The 20,947-nt window shown below is 42.9% G+C and overlaps 1 protein-coding gene across 1 annotated transcript in view; it reads left to right on the forward strand.

The window, feature by feature from the left end:
- syne3 (spectrin repeat containing, nuclear envelope family member 3) overlaps positions 1-20,476 on the forward strand; it is a 34,453-nt gene extending 13,977 nt beyond the window's left edge. Inside the window, exons 8-18 of the mRNA XM_030391524.1 lie at positions 2,822-2,996; positions 3,596-3,778; positions 4,482-4,625; positions 5,280-5,414; positions 6,872-7,033; positions 8,032-8,204; positions 8,358-9,015; positions 10,417-10,560; positions 11,901-12,086; positions 12,859-12,909; positions 16,393-20,476. Coding sequence (XP_030247384.1) covers positions 2,822-2,996; positions 3,596-3,778; positions 4,482-4,625; positions 5,280-5,414; positions 6,872-7,033; positions 8,032-8,204; positions 8,358-9,015; positions 10,417-10,560; positions 11,901-12,086; positions 12,859-12,909; positions 16,393-16,575 — 2,194 coding nt within the window. The 3' untranslated portion in view covers positions 16,576-20,476. The remainder of the gene's footprint in view (positions 1-2,821; positions 2,997-3,595; positions 3,779-4,481; positions 4,626-5,279; positions 5,415-6,871; positions 7,034-8,031; positions 8,205-8,357; positions 9,016-10,416; positions 10,561-11,900; positions 12,087-12,858; positions 12,910-16,392) is intronic.
- Positions 20,477-20,947: the final 471 nt, after the last annotated feature.

Consider the following 20,947-nt stretch of genomic DNA (forward strand, 5'->3'; position numbering starts at 1 on the left):
AAAGATACTCAACACCACAGAATAGTTGCAGTTTCACAATTATGACTTTTTTCTTCAAATGTTACTGAACTGATTATCAAAGTATTTGGTGATAAATTAAATGGTTGACAACTGATTGATTAATGGTTGCAGCTCTTGGGAGCGTGTTGATGTTGAATGGAGTCTTGGGGGACGTTTTTGTCCACTCTGTTTACAGATCGACACAAAACAGGTCCCGGACTCAAACCAGTGTAGCACTGTGATGTAGTATCTTGTGGTCGACCGTGTTGACTGCAGCACTGAGATCAGATCAGAGCAGTCTTGCTCTGTCAGTGCTGTGGTGTTGTTGACTTCCAGCCTGAAAACATGAAGCATTGTATGGAGTCAGGGAGATGCAAAGCTGTTATTTTCTATGATTATACATACAAATAGGAGATTATATCCATTATATATGGGTCTATAATGGTCGTTGGTGAGCTGCTTCATAAATGCAGTTTTAATGCTGTGTGTGAAGTAGTCTGAGATTAGAGAAGTTTGGATGTTTAGCACATCTGATGACATGTTTTTGATAAAAAGCTGTAGGCAGAAAATCAAGGCAGCAGCAGGAGGAGGAATTTGAATGTTGAAGAATTTTACTCTTTCCTCGCGGCACAATTAGTCACAAAATAATCAACATGGCAATACGGCCATGTGCTAAAATCCAAATCCAGAGCTGCAGGATTCTGCTGAAGGTAAAATGTGAGACAAACAGCATCATAATGAAGTACTGAGGAGCTGCAGAGATGTCCTGGTCTGTGTTTGTTTGGTACAGACCCAACACATGTTATGACAAACGATCGTCCCACTTATCACAATCTCATCTGTAAAAAACAAACAGACAGAAAGAGAAGCTGATGTAGCTCTTCACTGCTGCCGCTTTTCTGCCATTAACAACATGTTAAGCTCATTTAGTGTTGCAGTGTTTAGTTACATTTACGATATGCAAAATGTTAAGAACTTCTATGAACACAGTCAGCCCGGGTTGAGTTTGTCCTCATCTGCCACCTAGTGGATATACCTTTAATTACACACATAGACGAGGCCATGTTATTAACAGTCATGCTCATGTTGCAGCCGCGTGCGTGCGTACTGCAAACTTCAACAATGTGTTGGATTTCAAATGTAAAGGTCTTAAAACGTCTGGAGGAGACTGTGACCCCAATATGACCCAATGTAAAGTACCACCTTCCATAGTGCTGCATATTCACATTTTACCAAACCAAATAACTGTCAGTCAGAATACTGCAAACTAACAATAGAGCCTGGGAGGTATGGGGCCTCTGGGGGCTGATCTGGGGCCTCTGGAGGTCTTTGGTCTGGGGCCTCTGGAGGTCTTTGGTCTGGGGTCTGGGGCCTCTGGAGGCTGGTATGGGGTGGGCGGTGGGCGGCCTGCGACTAACTGGTAGTGCGTATGATGAATTAGCAATGATTCAACAGTTGGTGGTTATGACTGAATGTGTTTTCCCTCTTTTGCCTTTTTACTGAATAAACCAGCCAAATAAAAAGTAAATATTCCACACGTGTGGACTCTGAGTCCCTGCAGCAGGCTGTCCTACTTAGCTGTAAAGCTACTTTCAGAGATGTGTGGGGCTGAGTGGAGTGCTCCAGTTTTGGATATTCAAAACTCAGACACGAGTTAGCTGTTTGGAGATGTGTGTTCCTGTAGCTGGGAGGTAATGATGACCGAAGTAATATCATGTTTTAGTTACAAAGTCTTCAGTAAAGTTACTAAGGAGACATTTGAGTGAATTTAGTTAGTTCTATTGGGTGTAGAATCATTTGTTTTTACAGAAGAGCATCTTTAACAGCTCCATTTTAAACCCCATCTGAATATGTATTGATAACATTTAAACGAATGCTTGCCTGTAACTACATTTCACATTCCATTTTTGGAAACTATTGGTTACGCTAGCTTATCAGTTAATTGGTTTCCATTAACTGCTAGTGTATCCATTTGACTGTCTGTGTTTTATCAGTAATTAATATAAAATCACATCTGCTCATTCCCACAAAACCTCCTAGAAAATTAAATGGACATTATGAGGAATATTTGCACCCGACACATTAATCTTTAATAGTTGTGCTCTCTTGGAGAGGGAAGACATGGATTTTCTCCTTAGTTTGCTTGTTGCAGGATTACAGAATAATCACTGGCCTGATTTTCAGGAAACTTGTTGGCTAAGGAAGAGCTGAGTTTGATCTGTATCACAGGGCAGATACCATTGTTGTCTTTCACTTTCACTGTTAACACTGAGAGATGAGTCATTTGGCCCTGGAGGAAAAATTGCACCTTATTTGCACCAAATTTAACACCTTAAAACCCAGTAGATGGTAGTGAAGTTCGATAGTGACAATACATCGTCAAATTTAGGTATAAGATGACTCCTTATTAGAATCAGAAACACGGGTAGAAACAGTCATCTGAGATCCCTAAAACATGTAGTCACTCACAGAGCAGGTGTTTGATGGCTCTTTTCTTAAAGGAAGGTGTGGCTATGGAAAAATAAATGAACTACATCAGAGATATTACAATGTTTATGATTCACGAGAACAAGCAATGATATTGATGGTGAAGTCTGCACATGTGACACAAGATTAGACTTTGGCCTGAGTGATGGTCTGTGCTCTCAAGGTGCCCTTGTAGTTGTGTAGTATCCTCGCCACCTTGTGTTCTTTCCTCTGCACACTACCTCCTGGAAACATTTGCTTTTGACTGTCTGGTCTCAAACTTCTGCAAGTTCCCTCCAACTTCTTAGCATCAGTTTTGAACTGGTCCTTTACAGAACGTTCTCTCATGTTGCAGCGTGAAATGTAGAGCGACGAGGTTGTGTTCAGAGTCCGAGTCGGGGCTGAGACACGTTCTCCAGGACCCTCTGCTGGTCTACGCTCAGTGGAGCCACATGGTCTCTCAGGTTCTGGAGGCTTCTGCTGAGGTCACTGACTTCTCCCACATCGCCATGTTGGTCCAGAACATAGAGGTAAACACACTCATTTCCAACAAGTGGCTATAATTATTTTATATTTAAGGGAACAGTGTTTGAATTCACCATGAATGCATGTGACCAGAATGGACCGGCCCAGCTTTAAAGGTTTTTCACTAGGGTCCAGTTATTTAAGTTGAAATAACCAGTTCAGCTTCCTCCCAGAGCGTCTTGTTTCACTCTACAGTTACACCACCACAGAAAACCAATGTGATAAACAATATGACTAACTACACTGATGGGATCTGGATGACTGTATCCCAGGGTCACCAAGAGAAAGACAAAGAAACATCCTGCTAATATTAGATCACCAAGCTTATGTAACAGTTGCATGACTGTGGCAGCAATGTACAGTCATAGAGATTCTGTATGAAGTTCTGTATGGAGACATTTTCTGGGGCTGGATGTTATTAAAACATATCTGAATGGGCATCTGTGTGGATTTGATCATAAAATGCACAGATGTTTTATCGCTGCACTGATATTTAGGAGCCTCGTTGCTTTGGTCAGCAGTGGAGCATTTAAGAGGGGTTGCCTGAACAAAAGTTTAAAAACCGCAGACTTCATGTGTCCTCCGTTTCTGTCCTTTATGTTAGCATCTGCTGAAGGACAGTGTCCAGCTGCAGGAGCGTTTCAGTCAGCTGCAGGGGAAGGGAGACCTGCTGGACTCTGTGTTCGGCCCCGACAGGTCCGACTGTCTGCAGAATGAGCTGAGTGCTGCCATCAGGAACAGAGAGCTGCTGCACACTCAGCTGCTGCAGAGGAAGAGCAGACTGCAGGTATCAAACAGTGACTGTCATTCATTGGGCTAAGCTATATGATAAATGTGAGTGTGAACCGTCCAGAGCATGTAGCAAACCTTGTTGAGTAGAAATCAACCTTTAAAATTGTGTGAAATAAACAATTGTCCTGCTTCAAGTATGATTTTTTTTTTTAAATCTAGAAATCTGTAAACTTGTAAACCCCATGAAATTGTGATGAACCTTTTTCACTATTTCTGACATTTTCTGACTAAAGGATTAATCCATGATTCGCAAAGACAATCAGCAGATTAATCATTAATGAACATAATCTGGTGTTTGCAGCCCTAAATCAAACTTTAGAGTGTGATTGTAACTTGTTTCAGAACGTGTCATTAGGCACACAGTGAGGTCAATATTCCTCCTGAGGGAGGATTTACTGTGTTAAAATGAAATATATGACAGCAGAGTTGAGGCCGTCAGACAAGCAGAAGGTAGGATCTAAAAAAAAAACAACACATGCGCTGTAGTTTTTCATTTATTTCATGTGTCATGTGCAGTTGGGGAGGTGAAACATGCACATGAGCTCAGAATTACATTCTGCACATCATTAGAGGTTGAAGCGGTAAAACTCCTTGTGCAAACAGTCAATCCAAGGGAGGAGATACTCTGGCTTCAACGTACAATCCTGCCATGACTGGCTGAGTAACAAGACATTTAATGACATTTTGTCCACTCACAGGGCTTAATCTCCAGAACCAAGGACTTTGATGACACCTATGAGTTGATCCGGTCCAAGCTGGCCAGCGTCCGGCACCGACTGATGGCAGCTGAAGGCCCCCAGCCCGACATCCTGGCTAAGAAAAGCCAGTCTGACCAGTTCAGGGTGAGTTTAATCCCCGGTCAGAGCAGAGCCAAGCCAGAGTCAGCCGAAATGTCTGCTGGAGCACGAGGCTCGCTGTGTCATGTCGTAGCCTCTAGTGTGTTGTGCAGCTGCTCCAAAGCTACAGTCCGTGACCACAGTGAAACATCAGACAGTGACTCAGTGATGTGAAACATACGTATTTTACAATCAGAGAGACACTGGCTCAATGACTTTCTCATAGTCGGATCAGTGACCAACAACAAGAATAATGCTGTGTGTTTGATTTCCTACATTTATATTTATATATATATATATATAGAAGATATTTTCACAGCTTGTTGTTGGGTTGTAATGTGTTCTGCTACCTTCAGGCAGTCATTGGTTTCAGTTCATTACAGTTCACAGTGAGGATCTGACTGCAGAGCCCTGAAACTATAGTAATTATTGTGTCTGCATTCATTGTTGTCAAATTGATAGATGTATTCATTATAAGAGATTTTGCTGCGACATCATGAGAATTGTAGTATTCAGGAAAGAACAGATCTTTTTGATTAATGTGGATGAACTCTCTTTGTGTGAGTTTGAACTGAGAGTTTTCTCTTAAACCACAGTGTTGTGTTGTTGTATCATTCCCCACCTCCACACTGTGTCACGCTGTGTGTTGTGTGTCCTCAGGTGATCCAGAAGGACCTGCAAGACTGTGAAGCCCACATCATCGCACTGGAGACTCTGGTCTCATCCAGTCAGAGCAACAGGTCTCAGTATGAGAGGCTGTGTGCTGAGTGGAAACAACTGCACACGGCAGTGAAGGTAAGAAAGGACAGAGTTTTAAATGGAGTCTTTTTTTTTTTTTTGCCTACAAGCGTCGACACATCATTAAAGTGGCACCAGACATTTTCTTTATATTAACATGACTGTGTGATGGGTTAAGGTACTCACATCATCCCCGCATCCGCTTCTCTGACCTTTGCTGTGTCTTTCAGGTCATGTTTTGGTTTTACGGCCTGCAGCTGAACTGCTGCTTTGTTCAGTTACATTAGACTGAATCAACAGAGCTCTAAGAGAGAACCCCACCAGTCTAGCATTGCGCTCCTCTACCATTTTTGGCTTCAGAATGGACAGTTTTTTTTTATCAATGCTGTCCTTGTTATTCCTCATGTTCTTCTTCCAGTGCCTCCAGGAAGAGCACTGGGCTTTGAAGCCAATTAGACATAGTGGTCAAACCATATAGTTACAACATCATGTGATGCACAGGGCCCCAGCGGGACGATAAGCTTACATTGTGAAAGAAGTGGCTCTAAAATCGTTGAAACATTTAATTTTTGAGCGTCACAACCCTCTTGTAATGTATTAATTCACTGCCCGAATTTGATCCAGTTTGGTCTGATAACATTTGAAAAGTTTGGAAGGGCTGCATGATTAACTTGTTTTACAGTTATGGCCATTTCAGTTTGCCCAGAGCGAAACTGTAAGTTAGACGACGTGGCTGGAGTCTTCAGTGAGCATGCTCCACAGGACCCACAACTGGAAGATCTGGGTCATTTTATCTCTGGGAAGTCTAACTGTGTTGGCTTTATGCACCACTGATCTGCTTTCATACGACTGAACGGGACTCCCTCCAGTTCTCTTCATTCTTCTACCCTGTCAAAAGATCTAACTTGACCTCTGACAGTGTGGCTGAGATAAGAGTCGGATGTGTGACTAATACTCCACAGCCAGATTTCTTTCAAATTTCAAATCTGACCCAACTTGAGAGCATGCATCACACTTCACATAGCTCCCTTTGGAAACACTTGAGGCTAAATACAACTTTTGCCACTGATGCAGTAGTACTCTCAAGGATGGGGAGATGTCTGCTGAATTGCCATATGACGATGTTTACAGTGAAACATTGTGATGGACATTGACATCGTTGTTTATTGATTTGAGGCAGCATGTCCTCAGTGTTGTCTAAGGCAGCATTTGCGTATTAGCTCACCACTGTAGCTGCTGCTGTTGCTCACTGTTGCCTTGAAATCAATCTCCAACGGTGTCACCCTTTTACCACTGACACGTCTGTGTCAGGTTTAAAAGCATCCTCCTTTTCGCACCACAACCAACCACCTCAACCACCAACTGATCACGCTAAAACTTGTAGTGCACCATCTATCACAATATTGGAATTTAAAGAGACGTTTTACTTGACTGAACCTATTGCACATATTGCCAATGCATATCATGACCTTTGACCTCTGACTATCCCACTGATCCTTCTCTGCTGTTTGCAGGCAAAGTTGCATGAGAGTGAGGACAGCATCGATGACCACGAGAGCTTCCACGACAGTCTGCTGAACATAGAGAAGTGGCTGATGATCATGAAGCAGAAGCTGGAGTCCTTCCGCAGCCCTGCAGGAAAGTGGAGCATAGAGGGTCGCCAGCACGAAGCTGAGGTGTGTGTCTGTGTGTGTGCTCTTGCACATCTGTTCTCCAGCAATCCACAGAATGTCTCATTGGCATCACATCTGTATACCTGGAACACAGACGCTCTCCTCCACACATTTAGAAACACATATTTGTGGTGGATACAACAAACAATCTATTTTGCCAAAACATTTTTCATGAGAACATTATTATAGATTATATGTCATAGAACAGGTTATAGAACATGTTATAGATCCCTTAAAATACAGCTGACATGCCAAATGATGGTGTCCCTCAGTACATTTTAGTATTCTGAAAAGTAATAATATATTTATGTTTAGGTTAGACAGCGACTGTCACCCAGTCTGTGAATAAAACAGCCCAAGGCTCTGCAGAGTTGTGATTAATTACACTTTAGATCCTATTATTAATTTTAATAATAACATTGCTGTCACTGAATGAATTGCTGAGATAGATAAGGTAAAAAAACACGAGCCGAGGGATGATCAGACAAGTTGTGGTCGTATAAATAAGTTTAAGGGTTGAATCCTTGTTCTGCTGTTATTTCTGTCTGGGCAGAGATTTCGAGAAAATGTTTAAATATTAAGTAAAGTTTAAACACTTCTGGTGAAAATCACACACTGATCTCTTCTCTGCTATTGGTTGGCTGTGGAGCTAGTCTATCTGCTGTGGTTTGATGCTAAGTCAATGGGCCAGTGGGTTACCTCACAAGAGTGCCAACAGCTGGGCAGATAATGACAGTGTAGGTGTGCTACCTGTGACTGATCACTGTAAATGATTAGTCACGTATCAGTTTGGAGGAGCTCCCTCTGCAGCGATGCAGAGTCACGCTCTGTGAATATCATTGACACTAGTGAACTTCTCGGTGTCTCTGATGTTGATGTTGACAGAAACCATGACTGCTGCATGATAAGGTCATGGTCATGAGAGAGAGGAGATCTTGTGACGTTCAGTCTTCTCCATATGACCGCCCACCGTGTATATGAAAGTCTCGTCCTGTCCACAGAGAGCACTGGGAGAGTTTCCAGAGAAGGAGCTTCAGCTGCAGCAGATGGAGGTCCAGGGTCAGGGGGTTCTGGAGAAGACCTCAGCAGAGGGACAGGTCCACATTGTGCGAGACATGAAGCGCCTGCGTGAGTCCTGGTTGGCGCTGTACAACATGAGTCTCAATCTACACAGGTACCTGGAACATTAGGATGATGAGTGTGTGTGCAACAACAGAGAACAACATACCAAACAACACAGTGTGTTACTGGGGTTGTCATGTGTTAGACCTATCAGAGATACACGGTGAGGTATGAACCACTTAACTTGTCTTTCTCTCTCACCCAGGCTGCTGAACGGCTCCACAGAGCAAGCAGAGTCTACCTTATGGACAGTTGGAGGCCTGTCTGTAGACAACACGTCCATAACAGAGCTGAGTCTGAATGAGGGGGACAGTCAGGCCAGGACAGGGAGCTCCGGGAGCCAGAGAGGACAACAGCAAGACAAGCCAGCAGAGGTGTATGGAGCCTCGGCTAGTTCTGGGGCTGGGAGAGGAGGAGGCTCGGTGGGAGCAGGGGAGATGATGGGGGAGGGTGGGTGGCTCCAGGGACATAGTGAGGGTCACATGATGCCGGCTGGTCATCTCAGTCCGTCAAGGACAGACGGAGACAGTGGGCACTCCTTTAAAGGAGATGAAGTAGACTCCTTCGATTGGAGCATTCGCAGCAGAACAGGCCAAAACGTGTCCAAAGACTTGACTGCTGAAGGAAGTCCCCACAGTGATAAACCAGCAGGGGGCGACAGCAGCGTCCTGGCTGGAGACAGAGGTGCAACATCTTTTTCCACAAAGGTCAGCGGTGGTGAAGAAGGAAGACTGAGCTCCAGAGAAGGTCACATGGAGGCAGGGGAAGGCCTGAGTCCAGGAAGAGGTGGGGCGTTCAGAAGCGTGTTGTTCAGAAGAGACCAAGCCAAGACGTCACCGACAGCACCAATGGAACAAACAATGGTACTTTTGTGCAGTGTTCATGTTTCCTGCCTGTCAGGTCACTGTGTAGAGGGCTGTGTCCAGTGGGCCACTATTATTTACCTGTCCATTTAATTTCAAAGTGATGCAGCCAGTGTTCCCACAGACAGGACAGGAGCCTCCTCTACAGGGTTATGTTATGGCTCTCCTTCCTGAATGCAGGACTATATACTCCTTTACTGATGAGTATTACAGGCTGTCGTAAAACACCTCACCTTACTGCAACGCTTTAATGATCTGAAAAACACAGCTGGAAGTATTTATTACGTTTTCACAACAATGCTCACAAGGACTCGAGAGAAGACGACTAAACCAATTTTCCAGCAGAGTTGATAAAAGATGTTCAAACCTGACCAGCTGACTGGTCACAACATGTTTGCTTACACTGAACCTAAACTTGATGTTGTCAGTTGAATATTCAAGTTAAGTTAATTCAACCATGTTGGAGAAACAGACAGCAGGGTCACTCTGTACAATTGATCATTTTATAGTATTTCTACTTCGTCACTGATCCACAATCTTTAGTTTGGAGTCCATGTTCACACATCCATTGTTCCAAGTCCCTCCTGTGGGCTGTCAACCCTGCTGACAGGCAGAAGATTTTACACTGGCTGGACAGAGGAGGGCTCTCCCTCGTGGCAGTTCAAGATAAACAGAAATCAATACATGACTGTTGGCAAGCTGGACAGATTCAAGTTCTTTGTTGTTTTCACTCCCTGATAAAATCGTACACAGTCAAATCCCTGGAAAGATGATGTTTTATTTTTACCACAGTACAGTCTCAGTCCACACTACAGTTTCAGCCACATTTAGAATACTACAGTAACATTAAAGCAGGCCCACAAACTTTCAGAACATATCTTTTAACAGCAGCCACGTGAATGACGTGAACATTTCTGACCTGCTAGAAATCCATCCCATCATCCAAGATCCAGCTCAGTGATCACTGAGCCATTAGACATCACAGCCCCCCTCACTTTAGACAGAGAATCTGCTCAACTCTACGTGATTTAATATACTGGGGGCATCTTCCTAAATAAATGTATGTTTAGTGGTTGATGGCAGGGCCTGAAGGCAAACTGGTGAAGGTGTCATTTGTAGGCTGCTGGGTGAACTTTCTGTAATGGGAACTACAGATAATTCACTGTATGGTCAATGAAAAGAGTTGGGAAGAGAAGTAGCAAACCGAAGTTCACTTTTTTCTCCAATGAATGTATCATAATGACAACAGTGGAGCTGGTGATTTCTTACTGTTTGCTTTGTTACCAGACACCATATCACCGATGAATCCTTACTTACAAAAAGGACACAGAGTGACTGCTGCCATGTCAATGGTGGTGTTTCGCTGTGTAAGAGTTTTCTAAGTTGTTGTGTGTTTTGCAGGGAGGCACAGGACAGCACACATCCAGGAGGAGGGAGTTTGAGGCCTGGCTGTCCAAAGAGAATGAACTCCTCTCAGGGATCCTCAGCACCAAGGGAGAAACACTCAGTGCCAAAGAAGTCAAGATCCGACAGGACACACTCACGGTGGGTTTCTGTTAACAGTCAGTGGGTAGTTGTAGACTGACTCCACCTCTCACTGTTGGAGACTGTACGTTTTTAACCAGCTTTTTAACCAGCTCCTGATGAGTCTGTGGACGGTGTCCTGGGGGATCTCCTCCCAGACCTGGGTCAGGGTATCACTGAGCTCCTGGACAGTCTGTGATGGTACTTGGAGGCATCTGACTCACCGATAACATAACATCTCATAGGTGCTCAATTGGCTTTAGGTCAGGAGACTGAGAGAGCCAGTCAATGGCATCAATGCCCTCATCATCCAGGAACTGCCTCCACACTCTGGCCACACGAGTCATGCTATTGTCCATGGCTGTAGTTTTTTTGGGGGGGTGAACTGACAGGCCTTTGTTAACATGCTGCTGGCCAGAAGCAGCTGATGAGTATCTGCCACCAACTTATGTCGCTAAGACAGAACTAATGGGATGATAATGTTCGGTTCTCCCGACACATCTCATTATTTCAATGTGAGCGCACTTAAAGTAATTAATGAGGCCAAGTAGAGGACCCTGGATCCCATTTTACCAAAATGTAATGGATGATAATGTCTCAAATGATAAGCTGATGGTAGTGAATGTGCAGTTGCTGCTCAGATCAGTCACCTGTAGCAGTACACTGAGACTTAACAGCAGCTCACAGTACTGCCGTAAGATACTGAGTGTCATCATGCTTCAGTTACACTTGTGTGTTTGTCTGTGTGAATGTGCCACATGTCAGGCACTGATAAGAGAGCTCATGTATAAATGTATGAGTAGATTTAACAGAGTAGTAAACAGTATAATCCATGCAAACCACACCAGAGCTGCACATGTACTGCTGTAGAAATGTGTTCTGTTTGTGCTTCCTGACACAACCATCCTCACAGGTGGTGCTAGAAATATGAACAGACTATCTGAAATGAACTAAACCTTCATTCTTAGAAAAATACCAGTATTACTGGAGCATGCTGTAGAGCTTGTGTTGGTTTTTAGTAACACGTTTTTCACTCATCGGCTTGTTTGAACTGTTAACTAAAGTTTTGATTGCCTGAGGGTTTTGTGAAAGTAGAATATTCTGCTGAATGTTTTTCTTTCTTTATGCTGGAGAAAAGTCATTATCTGTCGTGATCTGCTTTGATTGTCAACTTTGATAGTCTGTAATGTTTTCTTTTTTTTTCTTGTTTTGCTGATTGGAAAGCAGCTTTTGTGGATAAAGGGCTCAGTTTTGTTGCACCTTCTATTACTCATCATTTCTGAGCTGTAGCAGAAGGAACAGCCTCAGGAACTTGTTGAACTAGTCCACTACAGCTGAAACTCTCCTCTGTCCTGGTGCAGGCTCTGAGGGCAGGAGTGTCCTGGGGTCAGGAGCAGTTCCAGCTGCTGCTGGAGGAGAGTCAGGGCAGCGAGGCTGGCCTAGGCCCAGCAGAGGATGTGTCTTTGGAGGAACTTCGCTACCGCTGGATGCTCCACAAGTCCAAACTGAAGGACTTGAGAGACATCAGGACCAGGACCAGTGCCAAGGTGAGAGGAGCAAGCCTAACAGGGGCAGTGTGTCATCATCATTATAACGCTTCCTCTCTGTGTTATTTGCATTAGATTTGATATTGGCAGAGTCGAGTTAATGGAAAGGGATGTAGAGAAAGAGAACATGGAGCTCAAAGAGTAGAGAACCCTGTCTTCATACTGCAGCTGCTCCATCAACACCTGGGTCACTGCCTGTCTGGAGGTCTCACCTTTTCTTCTAGCTGCAGGCTGCACATTGTTCTATACTATGTGACAGGCTTATATTCAATAATGTAAATATCTTTTGAGATGATTTACTAAAGGTCTAAATACTTTTATAAATACTATTAAGGTATTATTACCAAAGTCAGTGAGCTTGATTTGGAAACATGTCTCTAAATGCTCTTGTGTTCCAGATAGTAGCATTAACTCCTCACTGCGTGTTCAGTGGGATGAGTTGTCATGGTCCCTGCTGTTGTTCACCACAGGGTGGCAGTCTAACACATTTTAAGACACTGCTTGCTCAGTAAAGATATCCTGTCACATATCTGTAAAGTATCTTCTGCCCTGTAGACTCAGTGAGTGAGTCTTCTCCAGATGTGACTAAACCAGATGTTTTCACAAACTTCAGAGCTCTGCAGGCTGTGCAGCAGTGTGGTCCTGCAGGACTCAGTGTGCTTTGACTTCAGTATGATGATACAGGGCACAGTGTTTGTGTTTGTTAATCTGGCTGACATGTTTCATCACAGTTACCACTGTGAATTGATTCAGAACTGTTTTGACTCTGCAGAGTGTCCAAGCCAAACAGGAGGAGCCAGCCGTCGCAGCAAAGGTGCAGAAGGTAACACAGAAGTATTTATGACAAACAGAACTGAGCGTGATTATGGTGAAGATAGTTTTCACTGAGAACATTTACACAAGTCTTTCCTCACACAGACACATGTTTTTATAGAATTAACTGAATAACTGAATACTTGGTTTGGTGTACCAAGCTATATAATTAACTGTAATTAATAGATTAGTGACTATATTAACTATAATTAACAGTTTGATAAAGTCAATAAACTGTAGATCCAATCAAGTCCTGATGATGATCTGGATGCTGTTAGTTATGTAGCATGAACATAGACATCACTAATATCAGATCAGTGGAGGAGCACATACATACTGTGTGATGATATACGCTGGTAAAATGTGTGTTGAAGATGTGTAGTTTAACACGGTGCTCCGACCTATCTGGTGTTGCTGCATTATTGAGGTATGAAGCATCAAACGTGCTTTAGATGACAGAGATGTAAACACTCTGATATAAGTTAACAAACACTGTGATACGTTCATCTTTGACATGTAAGTCACAAATGTCTTTCTTTGTGATGCTAGAAGGTCTGAGGTTCTTTGTTGTAATGCTGCGTGCTGATTGGTATTTCATTAGTTAGTTTGTTCATCTGCTTTGTTTTGGAGATTGAACCTGTTGGAGGCGTTCAAGAGGTGCATGTCCTGCAGATGGCGCTCTTTCTTTAGTTTTATAAACAGGTGCCTGTTGCTGTCTATGGTAAACCCCCACTTCTATTTATTCCAAAGCTACTAGGAACATAAAAAGTGTTCTTCCTGTGTACTTGATTAGTGAAGGAAAATGACCTGGGGTCAGTGTTAAACCTCTGAACCGAGCCTGTCCTTCATTCATTTGACACTGAAATCTCCCAGAGGTCTTCAGGCTGCAGAGAGCCAAACACCTGACCTGACCAACCAGGACTGGCATCAAATCAAGCAGATCGAAACCAGCCCCCCAACCCCCCACTCATGTAGTGAGCAGCGGGTGGTGAGCAGCAGATTAAAGAAAGCCTCCCTGTTGACCCCTCAGACGGTCCGGCTCAAACAGCCCTCCAAACATTCCTCTTCAGACTGTGTTCACACGGTCTTTACGGACTGAGGGTGCCTTTATCTTCAGGAGAGGGGGTTGACTGCTTAATGACGACATGGTTTGTTGATTCACATCATTTGCTTTTCTCTCGAGTGCCATGAAGCACAAACACACAGCTATGTATGATATGTCATGGTATTTCTGATGTTGCGGGACATTTTGTGAATTAAAGGTGTAGAGAGCTGAGTCTTTAAATGAAGACATCATTTACATTCAGTTTGGAATGACGGACATCTTTGTCTGCTGGTCAGCTCTTGATTTAAAGCACAGTGTGCTGAACAGTGTGTATACATATAAACATTTGCCAGTATTCCCATTTTTGTCTATTTCTTAATCAGATTACTAACATTTATTAATGACCTGTCATCACACCGAAAGTTAACAACACAATGAAATATATAATATATGAGTGGTTAAAGAATAGTGCTGATGAGATCAAATCTGTCTCTAACACACTGTTCATGTGCGTCTGCATGGCTGCAGAGTTAAACACCACACTCTACATCACCTCCTGTGTGTCTGTGATGGAGGAAACACCTTACACCCAGTTCTGTTCTGTGCACTTTATTTCATCAGGATCTATATGATGTTGTCTCATGTCAAACAGACATTCTTTAGACTATTTCCATAAACACATGACAGAGTTACAGAGTTTATAAAATATTAAGGACCTCTTCAGACTAAGAATGGCTGACAAAAAATTAGTGAGTGAGTTTTTATTTATTCATTAATTCATTTTGAGTAATTCTTCATTTGGCTCATGTTACATGTTAATAGAGAATAAAATAAAAAACAAATTAAAGAAAGGTCACTACCCAACCATCAAAAAACGTAGTTGAAATGTATTGAAGTAGTGAGTTGTTACAGTGAGGACAGTCACAGTCCTGTCACCATCAGCACAGATGCCTAACATACTGCAGGCCTGACGACCAGAGTCTTCTGTTTCCTGTCGTGTTCATTCTGTCACAGTAGCCTGAGGGAGTGTGTGTTGATTCTTAGAAACACACACATACCTTTGCCCAGTGAGTGTTTGTCATGGAGGTATGGTAATCTAGTTTCACTTCCTCTTCCATCAGTCATTAACCTTTACACACACAGTCCAACACACTCCACATGCCTTCTCTGTCCCTGTGTCCACAACAGAGCACACAGACTCTGTCCATCTCAAGTGTTTGACCACGCTGTTAGCTTTGGATGTGTTCTACAGTTTCCTCCCTGCTGTGAGACGCCATCACCATGAAAATGGCTACACAGAAGAAGGGTTTGGTGTCAATAAATGACAAACGTCAAGATCTTGAGCTTGAGCTCAAATGATCAAGATGATAGAAACAACAAGCGTCTCTAAACTCTACAACTAAAGTAGTTTCCCTGCACTACCATCCATCCAATAGTATGTGAACACTGCAGGAGGCTTCTTCAACACAGCAGGCTCAGGATTCTAGCAGATCTGGTCACATTTTCAGAAGACCTATGATAAATTAATTACTGAACCAAACTTCATGAATGTTTTTTGTCACAAAGTGGTGTGTGTTCCACTTGATCACAGAAACATGAGAGCTGTAGGAATCAACTGAACACTGACATGATGAACATGTTCGTAATGAGTGGATGGAGACTCTTGAGTCTTGTGTCAGGACTGTGGTGCATGAGGCACTGCAGCGAGCCACTCTGAGGAGTTTTAACAAATATTCACACAACAGTCCTGTAGATAAACACATTAACGATTTCTCCATCTGTTCATATTCGACGCTGGGCCTTCGCAGGCAAGTGTTGTGCTTTTCATTAGATTATTTCCAGTGAGGGTGGCTTCAAAAGTGAGGGATGAGCGTGGGCAGTAATCGTGAGTCACAGAACAACTGTCTGAGTGTAGAGGACTGAGCTGAATCAGTGGACGGTGGGACATGATGTTTCTGACTGTGTGGGCGAGATGCTTCTGCTTCCGTCTTCAGAGGAGTTCACATTTAGATTTTAGATTTCTGAGCATTTTATCACACAATGATCCCGTCACTGTTAGTGTATTTCACACACTGACAAACTAAAACATCCCAAACACTCTGAGGAATCTGCAGCAGAAACCCAGAAGAGCAGCAGAGGCAGGTGTGGGTGTGCAGTCTGTTAAGGTAGAATACCATGTAACCAGTACCTGTTACTATGAAGTACAGGATGAGGGAATACATCATTAAGGTGAAGTTGGGACCAGATTCAGAAGTACAGCAGGAGCTGAGAGGATGGGTGATAGGACTCTGCTGTAAACAGTTAGGATGAGGTCATGAGCAGCTGGGAAAATAGCAAACTCAACTGGGTCGTATTTCAGTTTTAAAGTCTTTAGTCATTTCCACAGTTGTATTTTTGAATGACATACTGTGTGTGTCTGTGCATTAATGAGTCTTTTCTGTGTTGCAGAAGCCCGGATTGTTGCAGCGGGTCTGTCGACTGGCTCTTCCTCTGTGGCTCCTCCTCCTCGCTCTGCTGCTGCTCGCCTTCCTGCTGCCTCTCATGGATGAAGGCAACAGCTGCTCGCTCTCCAACAACTTCGCCCGATCCTTCAACGTCATGCTTCGTTACGACGGACCTCCACCTACATAGGGATCCTTCTCTGGGCGGCACAAGGGAGAGTAATACCTGTTTTATGTTACTGTAATGGACCCTGGGTTATGTAGGAAACATTGACTTTCTGTAGGATCCCACATCGCCTCACCCTGTTATCATGCGTGACTGTAACAGACCACAAACAGGACCAGAAGGCTGTGCAGCTACAGAAACTAACTCAAAACTTAACTGTTTAAGGAAACATTCAGTGAATCAGTAACACTTCTTTTTTAAATCATCTCTGCTAGGAAGCACCACAGTTTATGAAGGAAAACCAGACCTAAAGCAGTACTCAGATATGCAAACAACAAATCTATCATACCCCTGATCATCTATTCATTCTGCTTCTACACACTGGGACTGCTGTGACTAATGTCCTCACATCCCGCACAGCTCAGGGTGTTTTCACATCAGGGACTCTCGTCCGGATCTGAGTACACTTGACCCCAAAGTCCAGTTTGTGTGATTAGTGTGAACACAAGTGTTCCGATTAGTTCATGTAGGAACCGTACTCGAGTACACATAAACAGTACTTGAGTACGGTTTGCTTCAGGTGTGAAAGCAACTGTACCAAAGCATGGCAGTGGACTGCTGCGACTGTGTGTTGGAAACGAGTGTTTGCTTCCTCTTCTTTTTTTTATGTTGGTGGACGGCAAGCTCACTCACTGCATACAGAAGTGTACTTGAGTGTGAAGAGGCGTTACCAAGGTGAAACTGACCAGCAGGAGAGAGGCAGAGAGGGGGGCAGTCGTACTCTAGCACGGTGCCAAAGAATCGTACCTAATGTGAAAAAACCCTTATAAATCATGTTAACTGTTAATCTGTCATGAACAATCAACCGGACTCCAGTCCCAGGCTCATTCTAATGATTTCAGAGTATCATAACGAGCCAAGCGAAGGTGTAAAATCTGTAAACCAAAGTCATTGTTGTTTTTTTGTGATATTTCTTCCTACGGTTATATTCCCACAGTCAGGTTAAGGATGTGAAGAACCAACTGTAGAGAAATGCAACCTGACGTTACGTTGCTCTGGCCAGCAGTGAGCTAGCGATCAGATCAGCATAGCCATCAGTGCAATGCTAGCAGCTAACATAATGTTCATGTGCAGTTACTCAGTTTGTGCACCAGTAATGATGGGCCTCACATCCTGGCTATATAAAGCCCATTGTGTTTTTTCATATGCAAGTGTGATGTTGAAATCAGTCCACTGGTCCAGCACCGCTCTCTTCCAACACACAGCAGAACACAGATATCATCTTTTTATTCCACACATTCTTCTTCCTTTTCTAATCCTGGTTACTACATTACCCAAAATGCTATATAGCCAGGTGACATCATTGGAGGAAATTAATCAGAGTTCATGCAGTGTCCTCTGGAGCCACAAAAGGCTTCATACTACTGTGTGTAGTGGTACTCCACAAGACGACCTGTGAACACACTAATGTGTAAAATAACCCTTTAACCCCTAGAAGAATGGTCTTGTGGGAAATGGTGTTCTTTAAAGGCTATGCCTACACTGATGCAGGGAACTATATGACACACTGTGGAGATGGTGAAGCTCTGTCACAGGATGTCAGTGTGATGTTGAAGTTTTGGTTCTTCAGCTTGTAGCTTCATGCAACACGACGGCTCACACCTGATCCTGAAGGTCTTCTCTATCAGTCACTGAACATGTTGTTCACACACGTGCTTCACTGATTCAGTGACAAAAGGCGTGAAGTATCATGAGCACTCAACAGAAAACAATGTTCCTCCCTCTCACTCTGATCACCGCTCGTAGTTTGACACACAGAAAACAAATCCACAGCTCTGAGTTCACATTGAGACGGACATCTTAATGTCATAGTTATGCTTCTTCCCAGAACAAATCAAGTCAGACACGTATCAGAGTTTAAGTGCGTGGCTTCATACAGTACATGAGGAGGGGGATCCATGATATTTAAAGAACGTACCAAAAATCCTCCTTGTTTCATGTGGTCCTGCGTGTGAGCTTAACATTTTTATACTTTTCCGTTTATTGATACAGGGTTTCTCTGATCTTCATACCTCAGGTCTGTTCAGGAGTCGGGAGGGTTGAAGCGGGTTCATTCTGTTCTGTTTGTTCCAGTGGTGTTTAATTGTAGTCATCTCATGAGAGCTGTTGACTTATATTTCCTTTCTGGAGGTGCTATTTTAGCTTAGACACCCTGATCTGTCTTTTTCACAGCCTGAACCACCAGTGAAAACAATTAGAGAGCTGTGCACCGTTCCCCCGACAGTTTTTTGGCCCACAGTGTGCTCTTGGTGCCAGCGCCTGAGCTGTAAACCTTGGCAGTCACTCGTTCTGTCCAAACCCAAAATAACTTTAAATAGTTTTTGTATCCTGAATTCTTTCTCTTTTCACACCACGCACAGCCCTAAAAATACCCAAACACCTCCACATACCCTCACACACACGGTAACTTTGCCTTTTTTGGCTTAGTTCATGTGTGTTATTGACTTTATCGTGTTTCCGTGGCAACAGTAAACAAATTAAATTAATCTATTGCGTCATCAGTCTGTTTTTACTGCGATTTCAAAAGTACTCCCGTATGTTTCTGATCCAGTGTTAAGATCAGCTTTTGTTGAGGATGAAAAGAGGACGAGTGAAGACACCCGAGGGTTCAACAGGTGTCACTTCAGCAAAGATGATGGGAGAGAGCATGACATCTGGTGAAAGGGAAGAAAACTCAATCTCCTATTGGCTAGTCTTTAGTGCCACGTCATGTCACTCCACTTATGTTATGAGCATTTGTTTATCCACCATTGGCTGGCCGGCTGTTAAATCAGCTTCTGGTCAACGCTATAAAGAGAGATGAATCGAGGCAGAGATGAATCAAACTGTCTTTACATATCAGACATCCTTCTAATACAGTCCTCTTTACAACAACACAATCGGTAATAGAACCATAAAGTTACTATTGCACATGCTTTCTGTAACAACTCCACTGGTGTGTATGACTGAACATTATTTATGCTGATGATCTCTTCTAATGCTGTGGTTCTCCAGCTCCATCATGTTAAAGGGCCCTACACATTACATTAGACCACAGAGCCCTGCTGGATGAGGTTTGGTCCCAGTTCCCCTTCTGATGAGTATTTAGATTTCTGATGTGTTATAAGTGAAAGTGTATGAAACTCATGACCAGATGAGTCTGTTACTGATGGATGGACTCGACTTTATGATCCACTGTTCTAATGTGTAAATATGCTACATGTAGCACCACATAGCAGAACAAAAGACATACAGTTAATCGTTGCCTTAAAGCTTTATGTATAGCATCCAGTTAACGAGCTGTACTCAGTGCCATAACCACATGTATGTAGTCAGTATGTAGCTTCGTAAGCACTCTCAGCCAATGTACTGTAACAGTTATATAACCAGTTAAATATGAGGTTTAGTGCTGTCCTGTGTGTTCATGCTGTCGATGATAAGGATCTATGTTTCCGCTGCTTGTTGCACTACTCTTCTATTATGCATGTGTCCCTTTAGAGAAGCCTATGCAACGTCTGGCTCAAATCCTACATTATTGTGTTTCCATTGATACTATATGCAACATATAAAATGACTTGAATCTCCTGAGCGCAACTGGTTCTTTAGATACAGTATGTGTGACAAACACAGAAGAGACGCTGTCACTGGAACAGTGTGAGTACAATTGTAATGCAAAGCTGTCCTAAATGCCAGTGTGCTTCAGATCGAGGTATTCATCATGAGAAGTGAGCTTGTTTTGTAAGAGGATACAGTTCTATTTTAATAACTGTGCGAAAGACTAGAATGCGTCATATTATTCGAAGAGGGCTCGTATTTAACCAATGTTTTTTTTTATTCTGATCAAATAAAATGAAAATAAAATGAAAATAAACGGTCTGTGTTTGAATCAGTTGTTTGTGTGTATGTGGCACAACGTTGGATTTGGTCATTTGAGGAGGCAGCCTTAAAAATCCACAGAGGGTGTACACATCTTTAACACCATGTGTAACATGCACACAGTCTTTCCAGTCTGATTATGTGAATTAGGGTGACATTTGATTTAGAGCTGTTTTTTTTTTTGTTTGTTTTTTTTCACTAAATTGTGTCGGGATTACATTTATAGTTAAAAACCCCTCACTATGTTCACGCAGTGATTTGAGAGTCGTTCACCTTGTTTTTACTGTCTTCTGTAAAAATGGTGTGAATTATGATAATGATAATAGATGGATAAATGGATAGATAACCTAATTTCCCCTCACGGATTATTAAAGTTATCATAGCAGCAGGTACATTCAGTACATATACAATACAAATATATGGGCAAATATAGAAACAATAAAATACTAAATACAATATATAAAAAACAATCAAACGCTTA

The sequence above is a fragment of the Sparus aurata genome, chromosome 16, assembly GCF_900880675.1.
Source record: "Sparus aurata chromosome 16, fSpaAur1.1, whole genome shotgun sequence".
NCBI lineage: Eukaryota > Metazoa > Chordata > Actinopteri > Spariformes > Sparidae > Sparus > Sparus aurata.